Here is a 23,363-nt window from a genome sequence, read left to right on the forward strand (position 1 = left end):
TTTTTGCGGTACGCAGGCCCCTCACTGCTGTGGCCTCTCCCGTTGCGGAGCACAGGCTCTGGATGCGCAGGCTCAGCGGCCATGCTTGCGGGCCCAGCCGCTCTGCGGCATGTGGGATCTTCCTGGACCGGGGCACGAACCCGCGTCCCCTGCATCGGCAGGCGGACTCTCAACCACTGCGCCACCGGGGAAGCCCTGAACGTATTATTCTTATATATCAGGTTAGCATAAAGTAATGCAGCATTAGTAATCGAAAGCAATTTATGCACTCACGCAATGACTTGATCAGGCCCCCTAAGGCACAACCATACAGAGCAGACTGAACATAAATTTTTTTTTTTTTTTTTGAACATAAATTTTTAAACCTAGCTGTATTCCTTACTATTTTCCTCTCAAACATTATCTATATAATCTACATGCCTGCTAACTGTTAGATCCCCCATTTAAGCAACCTCTAATCCCCAAAGCACAGCCATAAGCTCAGGAAGATAACAGACTTTTGAAAGGAATAGGTGCCTCAAGGCTTAAGCACTTTACTTATTTTTAAAAAGCACTGATTTCAGGTAACAAACCATCTTTTGGATAACAAAAAGGTTATCTGGTTCCACAGGTAACAATATAGCACAGTCAGGTCAACGTTCTAAATTAAACAGACCCTGGAGATTGGGACTGACATATACACACTACTATATATAAAACAGATAACTAATATGGATCTACTAGATAGCACAGGGAACTCTACTCAGTACTCTGTAATGGCCTATATGGGAAAAGAATCTGAAAAAGAGTGGATATATGTATATGAATAACTGATTCACTTTGTTGTACATCTGAAACTAACACTGTAAATCAACTATACTCCAATAAAAATTTTAAAAAGATTAATACCAAAGAATATATATAAATTAAACAGACCCCCTTCCAGTTAATTGTGAGTGGCAATATATACCTAACAGTTATAAAGGAGACAAAGGAACCAGATGGTCCAGATAAATAGTAATCTCTACTACTGCCTGTTACTAAACATCTTTCTCATCTGTAAAATGGGGTTAATAACAGTACCGACTGTAAAGGGTTGTTGTGAGGATTAAATGAATATATGTAAAACACATATTAGAGTGCCTGAAACAATATGTGCTATACAAGTTTTATTGCTGATAATTCAAGTTATAATAATTGTTATGTGATGATGTGCAATTCTGAGTTCAGCATCTTCATAAAAAGAATTGGAGTATATGGTCTACCCACATAACAGAGGACTGCAATAAAAGGGATAACTGACATGAACACACTCTGTTAACAAATACTATTATTACAAAAAGTAGACTGGGATATACTGTTCTAATTCATCTCAAAAGTAATTGAATGATATGCCTGATAAATACAGAGGCAAAAATCCTCAACAAAACACTAGAAAACTAAATTCAACAGCACATTAAAAGGATCATACACCATAACCATGTAGGATGTATTCCTGGGATATAAGGATGGTTCAACATATGAAAACCAACCAATGTGATACACCACCTTAACAGAATGAAGGACAAAAATCACATAATCATCTGAATTGGTGCAGAAAAAGTATTTAACAAAATTCAACTCTCTTTCATGAAAAAATCACTCAACAACAGGAACAGAAGGAAATTGCCACAACATAGAGGTCATATTTTAAAAGCCTGCTGCTAACATCATACTCAACAATGAAAAACTGAAAGCTTTTCCTCTAAGATCAGGAACAAGGCACAGGTGCCGATGCTCACTAATTCTACATACTAGCAAAAGTAATTAGGCAAGAAAAAGAAATAAGAGGCATCCAAATCAGAAAGAAAGAAGTAAAATTTTCTCTATTCACATATATAATCTTGTATATAGAAAACCATAAAGATTCCATTAAAAAAAAAAACCTGTGAGAACAAATAAATGTATTCAATAAAGCTGTATGATACAAAACTCATTTGCATTTCTATACACTAACAAAAAACAATCAAAAGACGAAATGAAGAAAATTCCATTCACAGTAACATCAAAAAGAATAAAATACTTAGGAATAAACTTAACCAAGGAAGCAAAAGATTTGTACACTGACAACTACAAAATGTTGAAAATAAAGGCACAAAGAAATGGAAAGACATCCTTTGTTCATGGATTAGATGACTTAATACTCTTAAAATGGTCATACTACCCAAAGTGATCTACAAATTCAATGCAATTCCTGTCAAAATCCCAGTAATAATTTTTACAGAACTAGAATGAACCTAAACTTCATATGGAATCCCAAAGGACCCTGAATAGCCAAAACAATCTTGAGAAAGAACAAAAAAACCAAAGGCCCCACACTTGCTGATTTCAAAACATTACAAAGCTACAGTAATCAAAACAGTAGGGTACTGACATAAAGACAAATATATAGACCAACAGTACAGAATAGAACACCTATGAATAAATCCGCATATATATGGTCAAATGATCTTCACCAATGGAGACAGTCTCTTCAATAAATGGTGCTCGGAAAACTGGATATCCACATGCAGAAGAATGAAACGGGACCCGTATCTTATACCATACACAAAAATCAACTAAAATGTATTAAAGACTTAAACATAAGACCTGAGCTAAAAACTCCTAGAAGAAAACATGGGAGAAAAAAATACGTAACATTGGTCTTGGCAATGACTTCTTGCCAAGAAGCACAAGCAACAAAAGCAAGCAGAGACAGGTAGGACTACATCATAAAAAGCTTCTACACAGCAAAGACGACAATCAAGAGAGAAAAATGCAACCTACAGAATGGAAGAAAATATTTGCAAACCATATATCTGATAAGGGATTATTATCCAAAATACATAAGGAACTCCTATAAGTCAACAGCAAAAACAAACAAAACAAAAAACCCTGACTAAAAAATGGGCAAAGGACTTGAACAGAAATTTCCCCAAAGAAGAAATGGCCAATAGGTATACAAAAAGATGATCAACATCACTAATCATAAGAGAAATGCAAATCAAAATCACAATGAAATATTACCTCACACCCATTAGGATGGCCACTAGCAAAAGAACAGAAAATAACAAGTGTTGGCAAGGATGCAGAGAAATTGGAACCCTCATGCAGTGTTGGTGTGAATTTAAATAATGAAGCCATTATGGAAAACAGCATGAAGGTTTCTCAGAGAATTAAAAGTAGAACTACCACATGATCCTGCAATCCCACTTTCAGGTATTTATTCAAAAGAATTAAGAGCAGGATCTCATAAAAATATTTGCACTCCCATGTTCAATGCAGTATTTTTCACAACAGCCAAGAGGTAGAAACAACCTAACTATCCATCAACAGATGAACAAAGAAAATGTTACATATCCATACAACAGAATATTATTCAGCCATAAAAGAGGAAAAAGGAAATCCTATCATATACTACAACATGAACCTTCAGGATGTTACCCTAAATGAAATAAGCCAGTCACAGAAAGACTTTAAAACTGCATGATTCCACTTATGAGATATCTAGTCAAACTCATAAAAACAGAAATGGTGGTTGCCAAGGCCTGGAGGGAGACTGAAGTAAGAAGTTACTATTCAATGGGTATAGAGTTTCGGTCATGCAAGATGAAAAAATTCTAGAAATCTGTGGCACAATACTGTGCTTACAGTTAACAATACTGTACACTTAAAATGTTCCTAAGAGGGTAGACGTCATGTTGTGTTTTCTACCACAATAAAAAAAAAACTTTGAAAAGGCTTTGAAGCTTAAAAGTATACAGAAAAAAAAAAAAAAAAAGTATACAGAATAACTGCATAAGTTACATTCAAAAGACACATTCAATGAACATTTTGTTTACTCTGTTGAACTAGGCAGCTTAGTAAATACTATTATTTTAAAAGTTTTGACAAGGTTTTGCCATTTTAATGCTAATGATTAATCTAAAAAAAAGTGAATCCAATGAGAACTGTTCCTCGACTATTAATTATTTCTAAGTTTTACAAGGTTAATATAGAGTTTACCATCGGCAGTAGGAGATGAAGATACACCCTACTATCTAAAAATTAAAATAAAAAATAACATCTGGATGTGGCTAATATATACACATGGGGTGGGGGGGTGGCAGAGGTTAAGTTATGACAACACTGACCGACTCTGAGCTCTTCACATCATTCCAAATGGTATAACAATTCCACATGCACCTAAGTGAATTGTATATGGAAACAATACAACACTACTATGTCACATAATAATGTCACTCAGTGAAAGTGACTGTGTACAGTATCTGCAAATATACCAGATAGCAATCAACTTTTCATGGAAAATGAAAATCACTCCTATCATTTAGCAACCTAGCTAAGTTTTAACTGGGTCATTCTGATTACACCACCAGGCTTATCTGTAATTCTTGTTAATTTTTTTCTGGTTTAAAAAGCAGATGCACCATATTAACCAGATTCCTTAACTTTTCTGTGTTAAAAGATTTGTGGATTCTGTTTCCTCTGAAATGTAATGGGAAGAATACTTAGAACAAGAAAAGCAGAAAGCTCTTAAGACTACTCTAACATTCTAAAGATTTGCAATCATTGTAGCACATTTCAGTCCTAGTAATCTTAAACATACTATTCTCTTCTTTCAGTTCTCCAGGGGCATGACAAACAAGAACCTCAAATGTAACACTGTATTACAACTAAGGAAAAAATATGCCAGTGACAGACCCATAGAGCATTTATCCACGAGAGAGAATCCAGTATCTACAAAAACAATGGATAAAAACTAGTTTTTACAATTATAATGCCAAGGCTGTGGTTAACAGATTGGCTTGTTAAATCACAATTATAAAGCAGAGGTAAGAAGAGTTCCCTCATGAAAAGCTAAGAAGAAATTACAGTATTATGTTATCCTTTATTGAGCTGGCTCTCAAAAGGGAAAAAAATTGGAATAACTGCTCTTAAGCCATATGAATTTTTTAGCAGTACCAAACGTATTTCTGAGTTTTAAAGAGTACTGTGCATACTGTGTACTAAAGAACAAATATAGTAAGCCGATTAGAATTCATCCAGCCTTACCCACACAAGGATGTCATAACTGAATTGCACTCCCACCAGTAATTCAATCAGCACGTTCTAAAACTAGAAGAGTTCTGAAAAAGCAAAGTGCCACAACGCACCACTGTGCGTGCGTGTCTGTGCGCATGCGCAGTACTTTAGTGGCAATTCAAAAAGGGAAAATTAATCTGGATTTGGCTTTTTAAAAAAATTGTTAAGTTTTTTGTTTTCCCCCCTAAAGATGGGCAGTAGAAGCAGAGGGAATTTGAGGAAGAAAGTTTTACAAAGATTAGGGTACCTTTTAGCTCTTTAGAGCTTTCTTTTAAGCATAATCATATAATCTCAAATTGTCTTAAACTATGACCAAAAAAGCCTTAAAGTGATTCTTCATAATTTGTTAAATATTCAGGGCATTAAATTATATGAGGAAAAACTGCAGCTATCCCTAAACTAAAACCAAGAATGTCTGTACTGCTAAGAACTAGACATTTAGAATATGTTAAGATAGAGCACTATGCAAAGAATATAATCCAAAGGTATACGGGAGAAGTAGAGCTGAAAATCTTTCTTTTCTGCCTGATTCAATTAAGTGCTACAGATAAACCTTTCAAAGATACAGCTGCTATTTTTATGAAGAAACTGTCAATTCCTATCCACAAGAAGAACAATACACCTACTACTCAGTTGTTTTAACTTCAAAAGTATTTATATCAATATTATAAAACTTTATAAAAGCGAGCATTGCCACATCAGAATATCACCTTGAAACAGCATAACCTGAACATAAGCTCTAAAAAAGTCCAGGTAACAAAGCATAAAATCCAATACTTGGCCCTTTGTGAAAACTAATACAACTAAGCCTACAATTCAACAATTGTTAAATAAAAAGATACTAGAAAAAAAAAAAAAAAAAGATACTAGAATGAGCCATGATGAAAAATCGGCTGAAATAAGCATCAGTTTTACAACTAAAAATATCACTAAATATAGAATGGACCAGTTGTATTAGGGAGATGATTTATCAAATTTAGAAACATGAAAAGAGAAGCTGAAAATATCTTGAGACACCTATGGGTAGATAGAAAATGTTCATTCTCCCCTTCGTTTTCCTCTTAAGAATATTTAGCTGGACGTATGCTTGCCCCGATTTTCCAACATCTCTTGCTACTTGTGTGGGCACATGACCAGGTTCTAGTCAATGAATGAACAAAAAAGTAGGGAACACCTTCTGGGTCCTGGCCTTCTAGGGATGGTTCTTTGCCTCCCCTTCCCGTTCTTACTATTTGTACTCTTCAATACTCTAGAGATGGTAGGACACCACCCACAGAGGAAGGGGTCTCTGACAATACAGCAACTTGAAAATAGTCCAGAGATAAACAGCCAAGGTCTGATACGCCACAGAAAAATAAGCTACCTATTAAAAACTAACTTGAGATTTCTTTCACAGTAGTTGAGGCAAATGCTACAACTGAAATTAGGACTAAATAACGATAGGGATGTGACTGCATATATAAGATTTTGCCAACACTGGATTTGTATATATATAACCTACACACGTATAACCTTAAAAGAAACAATTTGAAGGATATAAAGAACATTTAAGAGAAGAAGGAAAAAACCAAGGAAAAAATCAATCTAAAGCCAACTTTTTTTTTAAAAAAAAGTGTAAACATATATATTCTGAGGAAGATCTATGAACTCACAGGGTACAATTTCCAAGAGTTATTACTAAATAAAAATTTAAATAGAAAGAAAAGTGCACATACAGATGCTACCTTTTATATAAGAAGGGGGAAGATAAGAAAATTTGTGCTTATCTTTATAAAAAGAAATACAGAAAGGATAAAGCAGAGAAGTCCCTACCAGGGTGAGTGATGGGCTAGAACATCACTCAACGAAGTGACCGTTCATTGAACTTACCTTTTGGTATAGTGCTGACTTTTGGAAGCATGCTAATGTTGTACATATTCAACCAAATAAATTAAATAAATGAGAATGAAAGGGGAAAAAAACCTAAAAGTGAAAGCAAACCAGAACACATAAACACATACTCATAATTCAAATGAATAGCAAATACAATGAAGGGAAGATAGGAAGAAAAGACAGGCAGACAGAACTCATCTAAATTACTTATGAACACAGTATTTGACTTTATACCTTGGGTCAGTGGCAGTGTAGGGTAGGGCAAGTGCAGGATTACAAATAAATCCTAAACACAGTAGTAGAGTTATTTATTGTAGTGGAATGGACAAAGCAATTCTCAAACTATTTTAGATGTATTATAGATTTGAGTAAAAGTGTTGATATTGCTGGGAGTCAGGGTTAAGACAGAAGGCAAGAAAGAACCCTGTAGGGATGGACTAATATTGAAGTTAGTGTGAACTCATGATTTCTAGAACAGGTACGTGCATATGCAGGAATCTATATGCATATACATGAATGTTTCCTATCTCCATCTATTACTAAAAGGGCCAAGAAGTGATGACCACATCTACTGCCCAGATCTTAGTCTCTAGTACCATTCCCCACTAAAGGGAATGGAGACTTCTCAGAGAATGGGCTTAATTCCAGGGCTGGAGCAGAGCAGGTACAATATGAATCTGGAAAACTGTGTTATGTCAATAAGTAAGAAAATGCCCATAGAATGATGGGGTATGTCACAGTGACAGAAGAGCCAGACTAGCCAAATCAGGAAAAATGTACTTCCAAAATAAATAATGAATTTTGAACCATTAAAGAGGCAGGGATTCATAAGTCCATACTGATAAAAGAAAAATAAAACAACCAAACAAATAAAATAAATAAATAAATGGGGAAAATTGACTGAATATTTTGCAAGCGGCACAGCAGACACTGAATCAGGAAAGCATCATCATGTATATTAAATCTAAGAGTATGAAGAACAAGGTATTTGAATAGTCTCTTCAAAGACTGCTTTTTAGTTGCATGGGGAAGAAAATAATTATACAGCAGAGGAATAGACAACCCCTTAACTGGGTGATCATAATTAACATTCTCCAGAGGTGGCATGCTGAAAAGAATACATCATCACTTACCCAGTATCCCAGCCTAGAATGAATAACCTGAATACAATCATGAAGAAACTTCGATTAAACCAAAGTGAGAAGCTTTTTTTTTAAAGGGGGATCAGGGGATGTCAATGTCATAAAAGACAAAGAAAGACTACAGAAATGTTCCTGGTTAAAAGAGACTAAAGACACAGCTAAACAGCTAAATGAATGACAGCTAAATGAAATACCTCACCCTAGACTGGATCCTGTAGCAGAGATGAGAAAATGCTACAAAGGACATTACTGTGTCAACTGACAAAACTGACACAACAGATTAGGTAAAAATACTGGAACAATGTTAAATTTACTAAAGATGATTACTGTGATGTGGATATGTAATTGATTAGGAAGTACACACTGTATTTAGGGTAAAGGGCTAATTATATATATAAAATATATATATGAACTTACCCTTAAATATTCAGAAAAAATACATACGTATGAATATACAAAGAACAAATGAAAAAGCGAATATTAAGATAATATTCATAAAGAATGTTTGTTGTACTATTTTATTTTTGTAACTCTTCCATAATTTTGAAATTATTTCCAAGTACAAACTATTTTTTAATTATTTCCAGATAAAAAATACTAAAAATCTTTAAAAATTCTCTCAGAAAACTTGTAAAATAGAAAAAGTATAAATCATCATTCTATCAGTTAATATTTTAATTTCCATGAAACAACTAAATCAAATTCAGACAACGGTTAAATTAAGAAATCAAAGAGTAATAAAAAGATGAATTCAAGTTTAATACAGGCAATCCTACAAAATGGGAAGGGATAAAGATATTCTTCTTTTATGTTCTTAAATCAAATGTTAATTAAACAGCCCATCAATAATAAATGAAATAGCAATACTTCTTAGCTGAGGCACAGAAAAAGATGAAAATATAACCCATACCTGGTGCAAGGGTAGTAAGAGTTTTCTGTTTTTAATCTCCCCTCCTAAAAAGCAAAAGGGCCACTGATAATCTTCTTTGCCCTGGCTTCTAAGAAGCTCAAAGTTGTATTTGTGGTAGATCCCCAGGAAATCCATCAAGACAAAAAGGCTTGAATTTTGGCTTCAACTCATCTATTCCTTACTTTTTCTTAACACAGTTTCCTCATTTATTTTCAATCTGGTTCTACCAAATTTGTCTCTGTTCACTATAAGAACAGACCCAGAAACAAGGCAGATGACAGAATTAGGAGACAAAGACACTGAAAATAACTGTAACTATATTCCACATATGTAAGAAAGTAGGGAAAACAACTGAGTACGTTAAGTAGACAAGAAAGATATAAAATAGACCCAAACTAAACTTTCAGAGATGGGATTAATAGCTGCTTAGACGCTGTAGAAGAACCTGAAAATGGGCAACAGAAACTATCTAAACTATCTCCAAATGAAACCAAGACTGAAAAAATTAAAAAGATGGAAAGAATGTCAGCACACACTGGGACAAGTTCACCCAGCCCAATAACTGTATGAGAAAGTAAAAATTAACTCCCTTCACAGATAGTACTTTGCCCTGAACCTCTCAAACACTGTTTCTTTTAAATTTTACCCAAACTCCCCAGTTCCCCCAAAATCCTACAAAAACTTTTCTTTGGTAAGATGCCCCTTGGTTTCTCTGCTGTGCAGTATCCTTTATTGCAATAAGTCAATAAGCCTTATTCTGTCAGACTACAGGTTATACGTGTTGATTTTAGGCTGATACAAGCGAGACAAGTATATTAAGAGTCCCCAGAGGGGGACAGAGAGCCAAAAACTATTTGAAGAATATTGGCTAAAATTTTCCCAAATTTGATGTTTACCAATTTTCAAACATAAAAAAGCCAAACATTTAGTACTATATGAAGATTATTTGCTGAAAGATACTTCCAAAAATCCTAGAAATAAACATTTATGAACACCTTCTGTATCTCAGACACTAAGAATTTCAAGGTGAAAAAATATATGGTCACCATCCCCCAAAAACTCCCAATATTTTACATCTAATGTTAATTTATGGTCATCATTAGCATAAAGTCATAAGACTATCAATAAAAGAAAGTTCAGCAAAGAGTTTTCTGGATGTCAGAATCCCAATGAACTCTAAATAAAATGTACTACAAACTAGAAAACCAAATTCCAAACTATAAACAACCTAACACACACACACACACACTCTCTCTCTCTGTCAAATGTTTGTTCGAGTTCCCATGTTCTTGATTAACCCATGGCTACATTTTCTCATTTCAAACTTCACTTTCTGGGAAATAAGTTATAGTGAAATATTTTGAACTTTCAAACTTTAAAGGAACCTGAACTACAGAAAATAAAAAGATTAATGGTGCTTTTATTCCTTATTAAAATCCTTCCAGAATAAAATATTACAGGAAAAAAAACCACCCGAATTAGATCTCATAAAGAAAATAACTTACACTTTCCTACATCTTTATAGAATACAGATCAATGACTTAAGTACCTGGTTCAATGTTTAAAGTTAAATACTACCTATATAAAAGGAAGACAGATACTCCTGCTTTGGAACAAACATATGAGTATGAAATACTAAGACTACTCAAAAGTTTCCGTGGGGAAAAAACATTCTACCTCACTTTCTAAGACACTTAACTTATTTTTCTCCTTTTTATATCCCCAGTACCTAGTACTGTGAAATGCAGGTATTATGTAAAAACAATGACAACGAAAAGTCAACTAAAACTGACCCTCTTCCATACCCAGGCTCAGCCAGAACACGCTCAGCTTCAACAACTCTTTGACTCACCAACCTGCTTTTTACTTTTACACTTTGGCCAGCATCCCTCATCAGCAGACCAATGGCTTACAGTCTCTCTTTTTTTCAGGCTTCACATTTATCTATGTCTCAGGTTTCTAGTCCATGAGACTATAGTGAATCTCATACTGCTATCTCGATGACTGGATCCCAGGATGGTCAATGAATCCCCAGACACAGAACAAAGGTAACCATGGGTAAAACAATTTGACAGAAAAATAAGCTGCTTCATCAGAGTGAGTTCTAATTGCTGGAGAAGGATACTATAAAGGAACATCTGTTCTTGGGTGAGAGGTGGAACTACCTGTCCTTTAAAATCTCTTCAATTGTAAGATTCTGTTTTTAAGTTGACAACCTATATATATATAAACTCATTTTATAAAACAAAAAAAAATGAGTTTACAAAACTATAAAAACTATACTTAACTTTAAAACTGCAGCTTTATACAATTTTAACTTTTGAATACAGCTAAATATATAACCATGATTTATACTGATAATCAAGTTTTAATTCAACTGCCCATAAACCCACTATCCTATGTCATATTGAATGACAGGAGGGAAGAGGAAAAAAAAGTCCAGAATGTTCTTTTGAGAGTCAAACAAAAGACAGAACCACATGGGCCCAGCATTAAACCCCAGGGAAATGATGAAAGTGAAGCTATAAATATTTGAGAACTGAAACTGAGATTGACATTATGGTTAGTTTCATCAATGACCCAGCAAATAGTCTTAACGGGCAAAATAAGATGGCCAAAGCCCAAGGTAAAATATAACCCTCCAAGCTCAGAAGGTTAGTTGGGATGATTATACAGATAATCCCTTAGGAAGAGAGCAAACTGGCAGCAGCTGAATGGAAAGCTAGAAATCAAACAAAAAGCAGGGCAGGCAGAAAAAATGATCTAAGCTTATCAGCACATACGGGGTTGGCCAAAAAGCTCCTTCAGTTTTTAAGTAAAAATAAAAGACACATTTTTCATTTTCCCCAACAACTTTATTGAACAACGTATTCACTGTTTTGTTCCACTACCTTCTGCCATTCTTCAGGCAATTTCATAATTCCATCTTCCCAAAACTTTTCATCTTTCTGAGCAAAGAACTGTTCCAGGTGCCTTTTACAGTCTTCCAAGGAATTGAAAATTTTTTCCATTAAGAGAATTTTGTAAAGACCAAAAACAATGGAAATCCGAAGGTGCAATGTCTGGTGAATATGGCGAATGAATCAGAACTTCCCAGCCAAGCTGTAACAGTTTTTGCCTGGTCATCAAAGAAACATGCGGTCTTGTGATGGAAGATTATGCGTTTTCTGTTGACTAATTCCGGATGCTTTTCGTCCAGTGCTGCTTTCAGTTGGTCTAACTGGGAGCAGTACTTGTTGGAATTAATCGTTTGGTTTTCCAGAAGGAGCTCATAATAGAGGACTCCCTTCCAATCCCACTGTATACACAACATCACCTTCTTTGGATGAAGACCAGCCTTTGGTGTGGTTGGTGGTGATTCGCTTGCCCCACAATCTCTTCCATTACACATTGTTGTACAGTATTCACTTTTCATCACCCATCAGTTTGTTTTACAAACGGAACATTTTCATTACAGTAAGTAGAGAATCGCATGTGGAAATATGGTCAAGAAGGCTTTTTTTGCTTAACTTATATGGAACCCAAACATCAAAGCAATTACATAACCAAGCTAGTGAAAATTATTTTCAGTGCTTGATTTGGATATTTTGATTATGTCGGCTATCTCCCACGTGGTATAACGTTGATTGTTCTCAATTACTGTCTCAATTTGATCACTATCAACTTCAACTGGTCTACCCAACTGTGGAGCATCGTCCAGCGAGAAATCTCCAGCACGAAACTTCACAAACCACGTTTGACACCTTCGATCAGTCACAGCACCTTCTCCATACACTGCACAAATCTTTTTGTGCGCTTCAATTGTGTTTTTACCTTTCTTGAAATAATAAAGCATAATATGCCGAAAATGTTGCTTTTTTCTTCCATCTTCAATATTAAAATGGCTACAGAAAAATTCACCAATTTTGATTTTTTTTTCTTTTTTTTGTGGTACGCAGGCCTCTCACTGTTGTGGCCTCTCCCGTTGCAGAGCACAGGCTCAGGACGCGCAGGCTCAGCGGCCATGGCTCACGAGCTGAGCCACTCCGCAGCATGTGGGATCCTCCCAGACTGGGGCATGAACCCGTGTCCCCTGCATCGGCAGGCGGACTCTCAACCACTGCGCCACCAGGGAAGCCCCTGCTGTTTTTTTTTTAAATGCACACTGATATGACAGTCACATACAATCTAACAAAATTGTTTCAAATGAAGTTAGTGACAACTAAGCACTACTAGAGCCATATTATGGAAAAAAACTGAACGTACATTTTAGCCAACCCAATATATGGCAACTACAAATAATGGGATTCAGGGAAACTGTAGCCAGTGATCAGAAATAAGATGGCACTGAAAGAAAAAAAAAAAACATTAAAATTATCAAATGATCAGGACTTCCCTGGTGGTGCAGTGGTTAAGCATCCGCCTGCCAATGCAGGGGACACGGGTTCGAGCCCTGGTCCAGGAAGATCCCACATACTGCAGAGCAACTGGGCCCGTGCACCACAACTACTGAGCCTGCACTCTAGAGCCCATGAGCCACAACTACTGCGCCCGCGCACCACAACTACTAAAGCCTGTGTGCCTAGAGCCTGTGCTCTGCAACAAGACCGACACAGCCAAACACAAATAAATAAATATTTTTAAAAAATTATCAAATGATAAAACCACATACAGAAACAACAGGTAGTTAGGCTCAGGTACTTAAAACCAGGTATGTTTCAAGCCAATGCCTCAAACTCTATCTTTACTTTTCTCCCTTGCAAGTGACAACTTTTCTGAGTAATCATTTCAAATATGTTCTTACCAGAAGTTTACTTTACCTCCTCATCTTCTTTCTGCCACATGTGTTTACCCAGCCAGCCCTCAATTCTATTATGAACAGAATTCTTTATATACCTGCTGAGGTGTTGGGGAAAATTCTCACAGCCAGCAAGCTTAAAAAGTTAGTTTTTTGTTTTTGTTGGCTGCACCACACAGCTTGTGAGATCTTAGTTCCCTGACCAGGGATCGAACCTGGGACCCCAGCCATGGAAGTGCAGAGTCCTAACCACTGGACCACCAGGGAATTCCCAAGTTAATGTTTTCTAACATGGGAAGATAGAGGGAAGAGGGACCTCTTGGCTGGTGGCACTAAAGCTGAGGAGATGGCCTGTGTGGTCAGGAAATTGGCTATATACAAGAGGACTGAGCAAATACGTAAATGTATTGAGGATACTGGGAACCATATTCCTCACTGTTGGCAAAGAGAAGTAAAATGTACAAAGTGGGAAGGCTAGAATAAAACATGTGGTGTTGAACTAGAATTGGAGGTATCAGTGTGAACTCACGGTTCTAAATATACATAGATATGAAATAAGTATGTGTCTGTGTGGTGGCGGGGGGCGGCGAAGGAGAGAGGAAGAAAATGCATATATTCACATGTTTCCTTGCTCTGTTAACTCAAAGAAGGCCTAGAAGCAATGACACCCCAGAAGAAATGACCATACTTTGCGACCAAATTTTATTTTTAAAGATCATTCTCCACTAAAAGAAAACAGGGGTCCTTGGAGGAATGGTTGATTCCACAACTGGGAATGTGCATCATGAGCCCTGAACATCTTTGTGTGTCATTAGTAAGGAAATGCAAAGTGGTGGGCCATGTTAAAAGCCAGTTTGAAAAACCACGAACAGGCCAAGTCTAAGAAAATCTGAGTATCGAAATAATAATAGTACTATCATTTAAATAAATAACAGTAACAAATGACTGAATAAAACAGAAATCCATGTTCATACTGACATAAAGAAATTTATAAATACTTAAATGAATATATAATATATATACTACATAATGAATATATAAATACATATATTCTTTTATATACATGAAGGAGAGGGAAAAAAATCTATCTTACCAGTAGAAGGCCAACTACTAACAACTAGAGAAGGCAGGATGTAATTAGAAAAAAAAATTCAACAACCATCATAGTAAAGATTGATTCAGGCAAAAATCAATGCTAAAACTAGTGGGTAAAAGTTTGATGAGGAGTTGAGGAACCTGACAGGCCTCAAGGGATAGTTAACATCAATAGCAATGGTACAAAGTGACATTGTGCGCCACCTGGTATGATGCAGTAAGAACAGAGCACCTCTTTTGAGGTATTTCCACCAAATACACAAAACCTAAATCTAATCAGGAGGAAACATCAGACAAGCACAAACTGAGGGACATCCAACAAATAACTGATTTTAACTCTTCAAAGATGTCAAAGCCATGGAAAAACTAGGAAAGACACAGATGTTCCAGACAGAAGGAGGGTGGAGACTTATGACAACTAAATACAACATGTGATTCTGGATTGGATCATGGGTTCTTTCTTTGGGAGATGTGGGGGAGGGGGGAGTAATGTGTGATTTGTTCTGCTATAAAGGCCATTAATGAGACAATTGGTAAAACTGAATGGGATCTGTGGATTTGACTGAATTATTATATCAATGTTATTATTAGCTTCCTGGTTTTGATGGGTATACTATAGCTATAGAGTAGAGTACTCTTGTTTTCAGAAAGTAAAGACTAAGGTATTTGGGAGTAATCAGCATTAAGTCTACAACTTACTCTCAAATCATACATACACACACATACCCCCAATGAGAGGGGAGCCCATTTTGACCCCCATAGGACATTCAGTAATGTCCAAGACATTTTTGGTTGAAATGGAGGCGCACAGAGCAGGGGAAAACAGGACTAGCATCTGGTGGGTAGAGGCCAGCGATGTTGTTAAATATCCTCCAATGTACAGGGCTACCCTTCCACAACAGCTTTATTCAATCCAAAACATGAGCTAAGAAAGCCTGATAGGTAAGGAGGAAAATTTGCCACTACAAGACATGGGCCACCTCTCTACCACTCAGAAATGAGGTCATTAGTGCCTTTAATCAGAATGCAGAAGACCCAGATACTCCCACTGACCTATCAGCTACAGGAGGGTATTTCTATTATAATGGAGAAATGGAACAACTGCTGAGTACATTTCCTATGGCCACCTACCTAGTGACCCCTGCCTTTCCTTTTTCTCTGGAGATTTGGGGGATAACCTACATAAAACTCCTTGGAGAACTGAGCTTATCCTTTTTTATATCGAAACCATGAATCCTGATTTCTCACATATGAAACAAATCTATTCTTTCCACTCTGTTAATCTATAAATGCTTAAAACTTTGATCCCATTTATTTCCTGTATTCCTTTATACTCATCAAAACTCAATAGGTTAAATTTCCACTATTTCTGTTTCTCAATGGTTCTCTCCTTTTAAACAACTCTTAAGTAGTCTTTTAGCTGTCTTGAAGACAAATGGATGACCTATTTATTTTAAGACCTAGGGATTTTATACTGCTTAACTTCTTGCTGCTCTCTTCCTGAAGGAGGCTTCTAAATTCTTTACCTAGATCTTTTCATAAGGATACATAACTTCCATGGGATCTAAAGCATTTTTTATTACTTTTTACTAAAGTACTATAACACTCTGGATCAAAGTCTCATTTTTGAATCTTACTGATCCACCTAAATAGTAGTATCTAAGTGAAAAAATTCTGACACAATTCCACTTAAAGAGGGTTTTGGACAAATCTTTCAATAGGAGGTTTAAAAGGAAATTAAAACATTTACTGAAGCCTCTTTGGGGATTAAATCAGGACTATTGTTTTAAGGCAGGCTTTACTTATATTACATCTTTTAAATGAGTTCAATCTCACAGCTCTTTTGGTTTCATAAATTAATAATGATTTTCTTAATTTTCCTCTGACACTATCCATCAACAGTAAATAGGTCTTCTGCCTACTTGGCTGCATGACCTGATTTACTTTAGGCCGGAGAGATTCCTTCGTAATCGGGTCAAGTACATGTACACTGCTGCCTCCTAAGTTGTGTTAGTAGGAAAGAAATATATCCAATATTAAGTTTAAAACTAAGTTTAAAAAAATGAACATAAATAATGAATACTGAATTAACATACACAAGATAAAAATTACTTCAAAACTTTTGAACACATTACTATGACTTCATCATTAGTGAAATAATGTAAAGACAAAAAGAACTGTAAAGAAATTTTAACTTCACTTAGTGTATTTACTGTTCATAATAATATTGGTGTTATAATTTAAAAAGTAATGTGTGCTGTACAATAAAGCAAGAAAGCTAAGTACCAAATTTTGAAATGTTAAATTTGAAATGAAACTATCAGTATGAACTCAGTTTATTTTTCAATGTATTTCATAGCTCTGTCCAGTGAAAGAGCCTAGAAGCAATGAACACACCCAGCACTTAGTTCTGGGTTTCTAAGTACTAATCCCCACAAAAAGAACCAAGGATCCTTCGATGGGTCCATGATTGAAAGCACAAGATAAGTCCGGGTCATCTTTTGTGCAGAAAGCAAAAGAAAAGCTCAAAGATGATGGGTCTATATCAAAAGGACACAAGAAATGGCTTGAAATGGTTTACTCTGGCCAAATCTATTATAAATACATTTAATAAGTAAAAATTATTGAGTCTATAGTGATAGAAGTTCGGGGTTGGGATGGGGAGAAAGAAAACTCCTTTTTACAAAATTCCAGTTATTAAATGTAGAAGAAATCGCAATTAGAAAACTCACCATTCTGTAACTGTCAGTGTAATAACTGATGCAGGCAAAGATCAACAATGGATGCTAAAATTATGAGGTAAAACAATAATGGGGAACAGAATATTCACGTGCTGCCAGAGTCACACCCAGAAGTTTACTAATTAAATTATAAAAGGAAAAACATACTTTTATTTTGGGGAGATCCAGTGGTCACAACCTTCAATAGGTGGTCAAACAATTTTGAGTGGAACAACCAGGTATTACATACCTTCCGATGTGATGCAACATACACAGTATTACTTTGAGGCATTCTTGCCAAAATATGTTTAACCTCAGCCTAATCAAACGTAGAGACTTACTTCCAGTGTTCTATGACACCATACTACTTTAATATAGTGGAGTAACAACTTACATCATCAGGAAACAATCAGATAAATTCTGAATGTGAAACATTCTACAAGACAGATATCCTGGGCTCTTAAAAGCAAAAAAAAACAACAAAAAACTAGTGCCATGGGGAATTTTAAAAAGATGAGGGGACTACTCAAGATTAAAGAGACATAACAAGTAAATGATTATAGTTTGGGGAGAAAAACAGCACTAAAAGACATTTTGGAGACAGCTGAGGAAAACTGAATATGGCCTGGACATAGGATTATATCAAAGAATTACTAAGTTTCTTAAGTATTACAATCATATAACCACAGTTAGGTATGAGACTGTCTTTTTTCTTAAGAAATGCATGCTATCTCAACAACTTTCAAATACGACAGGAAAAATGTTATATAATACACACACACACACACACACACACATATGAAGAGAAGAGAAAAGGGGGAAGAGGAAGGGGACTGTGTGTAATTATGACGATTTGGTGGGGGGGTGGGGATCAATCTAGATAGAGGAATATAGTTATTCATCACATTTTTTACACTTTCTGTATATTTTAACTTGTTATAATAAAAAGTTGAGGTGGGAGAAATAAAGTAGAATGCTTTAAAGGACTCAGGAAACTCTTCCAGGGTGTCTACAAAGACAAAACCATTTTCACAATAATAATATGTTGTTTGCCTTTTTCACTTCGTTGATATTTGCAGGGATGGTGCAAAAGCAATGCTGGGTAAAGCTGTGGGTGTCTTAGCATGAATCAAGGCAGGGGCTCTGAACTGTATATAAGTAGTCATATTCTTCACTGCTACACACTTCATAGTTAAAAAATAAAATGCCAGTTTCACATAAGAAAAAAGCCCTTGATAAAGGAGTGAAAATTACTGATTAAATCATAACCCTAAGTGCACTAATGGTCTATGTGACAAAACCAGTGTGCCTAAAACACTTCTGTTGCATATAAAGTGTGGTTGTATCAAAAAAAACCACTACTGGCTCAAGTTTCAAGCTGAACTAGCCACTTTTTTTCTGAACACCATTCTTTACTTAAAAAACTGACAAACTATGCTTATACAGACTTCGGTATTATGCAGACATTTTCTCAAAAATGAACAAAGTAGGCCTGTCATTGCCAGTCATTTTCCCTGAAGTATTTTCTGCCAATGAAAAAATTTCAACTTTTAAGCAAAAACTAAAATTCTGGAGAACTGTGAACTTGATAGCTTCCCAATACTTAAAAGACTTTTCTAATGAGTTTGACAGTGATATTAATGATATTTTTGATACTGTATAATGAAGTGTGTCACCACTGAAAGATTTAGATAAATCAGTCTAACCAGTATTTTCCAAATGACCAATGTATAATGTTACAAAGCATGCATGTGTAAAAGATCCATTCAAAGGCAAGACAGACCAACAGATTTTAATGCAACATTATGAAAGGTTCACTGGCACGGTTTTAGACTCCAAGTTACAACTAATCTTTAAGAAGCTCCTGGGGTAGGGACTTTCCTCGTGGTCCAGTGGGTGAGACTCTGCGCTCCCAATGCAGGGGGTGCCTGGGTTCGATCCCTGGTTGGGGAACTAAATCCCACATGCCACAACTAAGACCCAGCACAGCCAAATAAATAACTAAATAAATAAATGGATGGATGGATAGATAAATAAATAAATAAATATTAGAAAAGAAAAACTCCCGGGGCTTCCCTGGTGGTGCAGTGGTTAAGAATCCACCTGCCAATGCAGGGGATATAGGTTCGAGCCCTGGTCCGGGAAGATCTGACATGCCGTGGAGCAACTAAGCCCATGCGTCACAACTACTGAGCCTGCGCTCTAGAGCCCACAAGCCACAACTACTGAAGCGTGCACGCCTAGAGCCCATGCTCTGCAACAAGAGAAGCCATCGCAGTAAGGAGCCCACGCACCGCAAGGAAGAGTAGCCCCCACTCGCCGCAATTAGAGAAAGCCTGTGCGCAGCAACGAAGACCCAACACAGGCATGCATAAATAAATTAATTAATTAATTAAAATAAAATAATTATTTATTTATAAAAGAAAAAAGAAACTCCCATTTTTTTCAATTTTGGTGTAATGTCAACGAAGAATGTCCATAATTATCTGAAAAAGCTACTTAAAATACAACTACTTATCTATGTGAGGCTGGATTTTCTTCATATTTTTCAACTAAAACAACAATGAAAAATACTGAATATAGAGGATATAAGAATCTAGCTCTTTTTAAAAAAAATTTATTGAAATATAGTTGATTTACAATGTTAGGTTAATTTCTGCTGTACAGCAAAGTGACTCTTATATATAGTCTTTGTCATATTCTTTTCCATTATGGTTTATCACAGGATACTGAACAGAGTTCCCTGTGCTATACGGTAGGATACTGTTGTTTATCCATCCTAAACATACTAGTTTGCATCTGCTAATCCCAAAGAATCTGTCTTTTACTAAGCCAAACTTTATAAAGAGATCTGCAAAAAATGTACAACGCTACTCTTCTCACTGCTTTTTTTAAGAAAATAATTCTCGCTAAAATGTTATATTAACATGTAATGGGTTACTGTTAAGTGAATTATTAATAAGTATCTTTGAAATATGTTTTCACTTCCAATTTGATAAATATAACATATATAATCAAAAGCTTTCTGGGATTCTTAATAAAATTTTAAGAATGTGAAGTAATCCTGAGACCAAAAAATGTATAACTTTTACACTAGAAATCAACACATGCCATACACAATTTTATAAACCAAAACCTCACCTAAGCATTAAGGCCTATAGCCATTATACCACACTACCCTGGCCCCTGGCTCCAGAGCAAGTTAGCTCTGTTGAAATGAGCATTAAGCATTTTTTTTTTTCTGGTAGGGGGTGAGCACCTGGGGCTGCAAAAGTATAACACAATCACTCTGAAAAGATTCCTACCTGGCTGTTTACAGAGGTAAAAGAATAAAAATAAAACGAGGCCAGATAGTATGGACACACTCATTCTTTAGTTGCTTAAAAGTAGTTCAATCTACAAAAAATGTCAACAACTTCTAACTGCAATTTTCAATAATAAAACTGTTTAACACTATACAAGCTATTTAAGTAAAGGAATTTTTTTTAAAAAAAGGTAAAGTCAAGCAAATTATTTTCAATACCTATGCTGGACCATATTAAAATGACTTATATAATGCATAAGAATGAAGTTGGACCCTTAACTTACACTATATACAGAAATTAACTCAAAATGGATCAATGACCTAAATGTAAAACCTAAAACTATAAAACCTAGAAGAAAACATAGGGAAAAGGTACATGACATCCAATTTGACAATGATTTCTTAGATATGACACCAAAAGCACACGTAACAAAAGAAAACAATAGATAAATTGGACTTCACTGATATTAAAGCACACTACCAAGAAAGTAAAGAGACAATTCACAGTATAGGAACATCTATGTGCAAACTATGTATCTAATAAGACATTCATATATAAAGAACTCCTATAACTCAACAAAAAAAAACCAAACAACTTGATTCAAAAATGGGCACTGAATAGACATTTCTCCAAAAAAGATATACAAATGTCCAGCAAGTACATGAAAAGATGCTCAACATCAATAATTAGGAAAATGTAAATCAAACCACAATGAGATACCATTTCCCACACATTAGGATAGCTATTATCAAAAAAAAAAAAACTCAGAAAATAAATGTTGGTGAGGATGTGGAAACATTGGAAACCTTGTGCATTGCTAATATGAATATAAAAATGGTGCAGTCAAGGTGGAAAACACTTTGGCAGTTAAACAAAGACCTACCATATGTCCCCAAAATTCCACTCTTAAGTATCCAAATCAATTGAAAGCAGGGACTCAAATAGCCAAAAAGTGAGAACCACCCAACTGTCCATCTACAGATGAATGGATAAACAAAATTTGGTATTCAGCCATAAAAAAGAAACATTCTGATATATGTTACAACAGGGATGGACCCTGACAACATAATGCTTAGTGAAATAAGCCAAGTACAGACAGACAAACATTGCGTGACTCCACTTATATGAGGCACCTAGAATAGGCAAATTTATAGAGACAGAAAGTAAAATTGTGTTTACCAGAGGCTGGGAAGGTCAAGGTGGAGTTATTGTTTAATGTGTACAGTGTTTTTGTTAGAGATGATGAAAAAGTTTTGGTTATAGGTAACGGTGACGGTTATACAACACTATGAATGTATTTAATGTCACTGAATTGTACACTTGCATATAATAAAGACTATGTTATATATGTTTTACCACACTTCAAAAAATGGTTACAATGCTTTGAAAAAATAATTTACATATATCCTTTGAAAGACAAAATTTAATTGCCATGATGTTTGCTAGTAATTTTTAAATAAAAAAAAGAGTTGAGCCCTCCAACAATAATACAAATCACCGATAGTGCTTTACTTACCCTCTTGGGGCCACTAAAAATCTTTCTGGTATTTTCCTTTGATTTATCTCCTTGTTTATTTGGGGGCTTCTTCACACTTTCAGGCACACCAGGCAAATCCTCTGTAAAATCCAAGTTTTCTGAAATGGTAATCAAAACTAGCTAGCTTTCTATTATTTCAAATTATCTACCAGACAACCTATGAACATTTTGAGGAGAAAGAAGCATATTGTGGGGAGAAAAAAAAAGGAATAAAAGCACCACAGAGTTGACAAAATACTCCAATGATATTAAGTCTCATTCTCCCGTGCTCACTCCCTGCTTGTCCCCTACTCTAAAAGAAAATCAGAAACCTAGTTGCTGTGTATGTGCTCCAGTTTCACTGGCAAAATCAATTCTTTTCCAGAATAACTTGTTCTTCAAAGTTCATATAACTGCTAGTTACCTATCAACATTAACACTGGCATGGTCTAGTTTAAACACACACACACAGACACACACAAACACACACACACACATATCAGGTGATATGCACCTGTAACATTTTTCTAGAATTTAAGTACACTTAATCATGTTGGCCTTCAAAGAATGCCTGCTTACATCTGAAGAGGCCACATTTTAAAAAAAACCCAAAAAAGGATATAGCTATCCTTGGCAAGATACAGAATGACCTAGTACAATGTAGTTCAGTGGTCTGTGGTACTCCCACAAAACTAACCAAAGGATTACACTAATTTCCAAATGGCTATATTTTTTTCTAGCCTAAACAAAAACAAAAAAGAAAAAAATAGGAAGGGGACTTCCCTGGTGGTCCAGTGGCTAAGACTCCACGCTCCCAGTGCAAGGGGCCCAGGTTCGATCCCTGGTCAGGGAACTAGTTCCCATGTGCATGCCACAACTACGAGTTCGCATGCCACAGCTAAAGATTCTGCATGCCGCAGCTAAAGATCCCGCATGCTGCAACTAAA

The 23,363-nt window shown here is 35.7% G+C and overlaps 1 protein-coding gene and 1 non-coding gene across 3 annotated transcripts in view; both read right to left on the reverse strand.

Annotated features, from left to right (window-relative positions):
- WAPL (WAPL cohesin release factor) overlaps window positions 1-23,363 on the reverse strand; it is a 77,773-nt gene that overhangs the window by 25,855 nt on the left and 28,555 nt on the right. Inside the window, exon 4 of one of the 2 annotated variants that reach the window (XM_024731427.1) lies at window positions 22,417-22,517. In XM_024731427.1, coding sequence (XP_024587195.1) covers window positions 22,417-22,517 — 101 coding nt within the window. Of the gene's footprint in view, window positions 1-22,416; window positions 22,536-23,363 lie in introns of both variants that reach the window. The other variant, XM_024731426.1, reaches the window with a different exon arrangement.
- Window positions 13,975-14,047, reverse strand: TRNAG-UCC (transfer RNA glycine (anticodon UCC)). Its single transcript has one exon. It is a non-coding gene; the product is annotated as a tRNA-Gly (tRNA).

Source organism: Neophocaena asiaeorientalis, unplaced genomic scaffold (assembly GCF_003031525.2).
Source record: "Neophocaena asiaeorientalis asiaeorientalis breed wild unplaced genomic scaffold, Neophocaena_asiaeorientalis_V1.1 scaffold714, whole genome shotgun sequence".
Taxonomy (NCBI): Eukaryota; Metazoa; Chordata; class Mammalia; order Artiodactyla; family Phocoenidae; genus Neophocaena; species Neophocaena asiaeorientalis.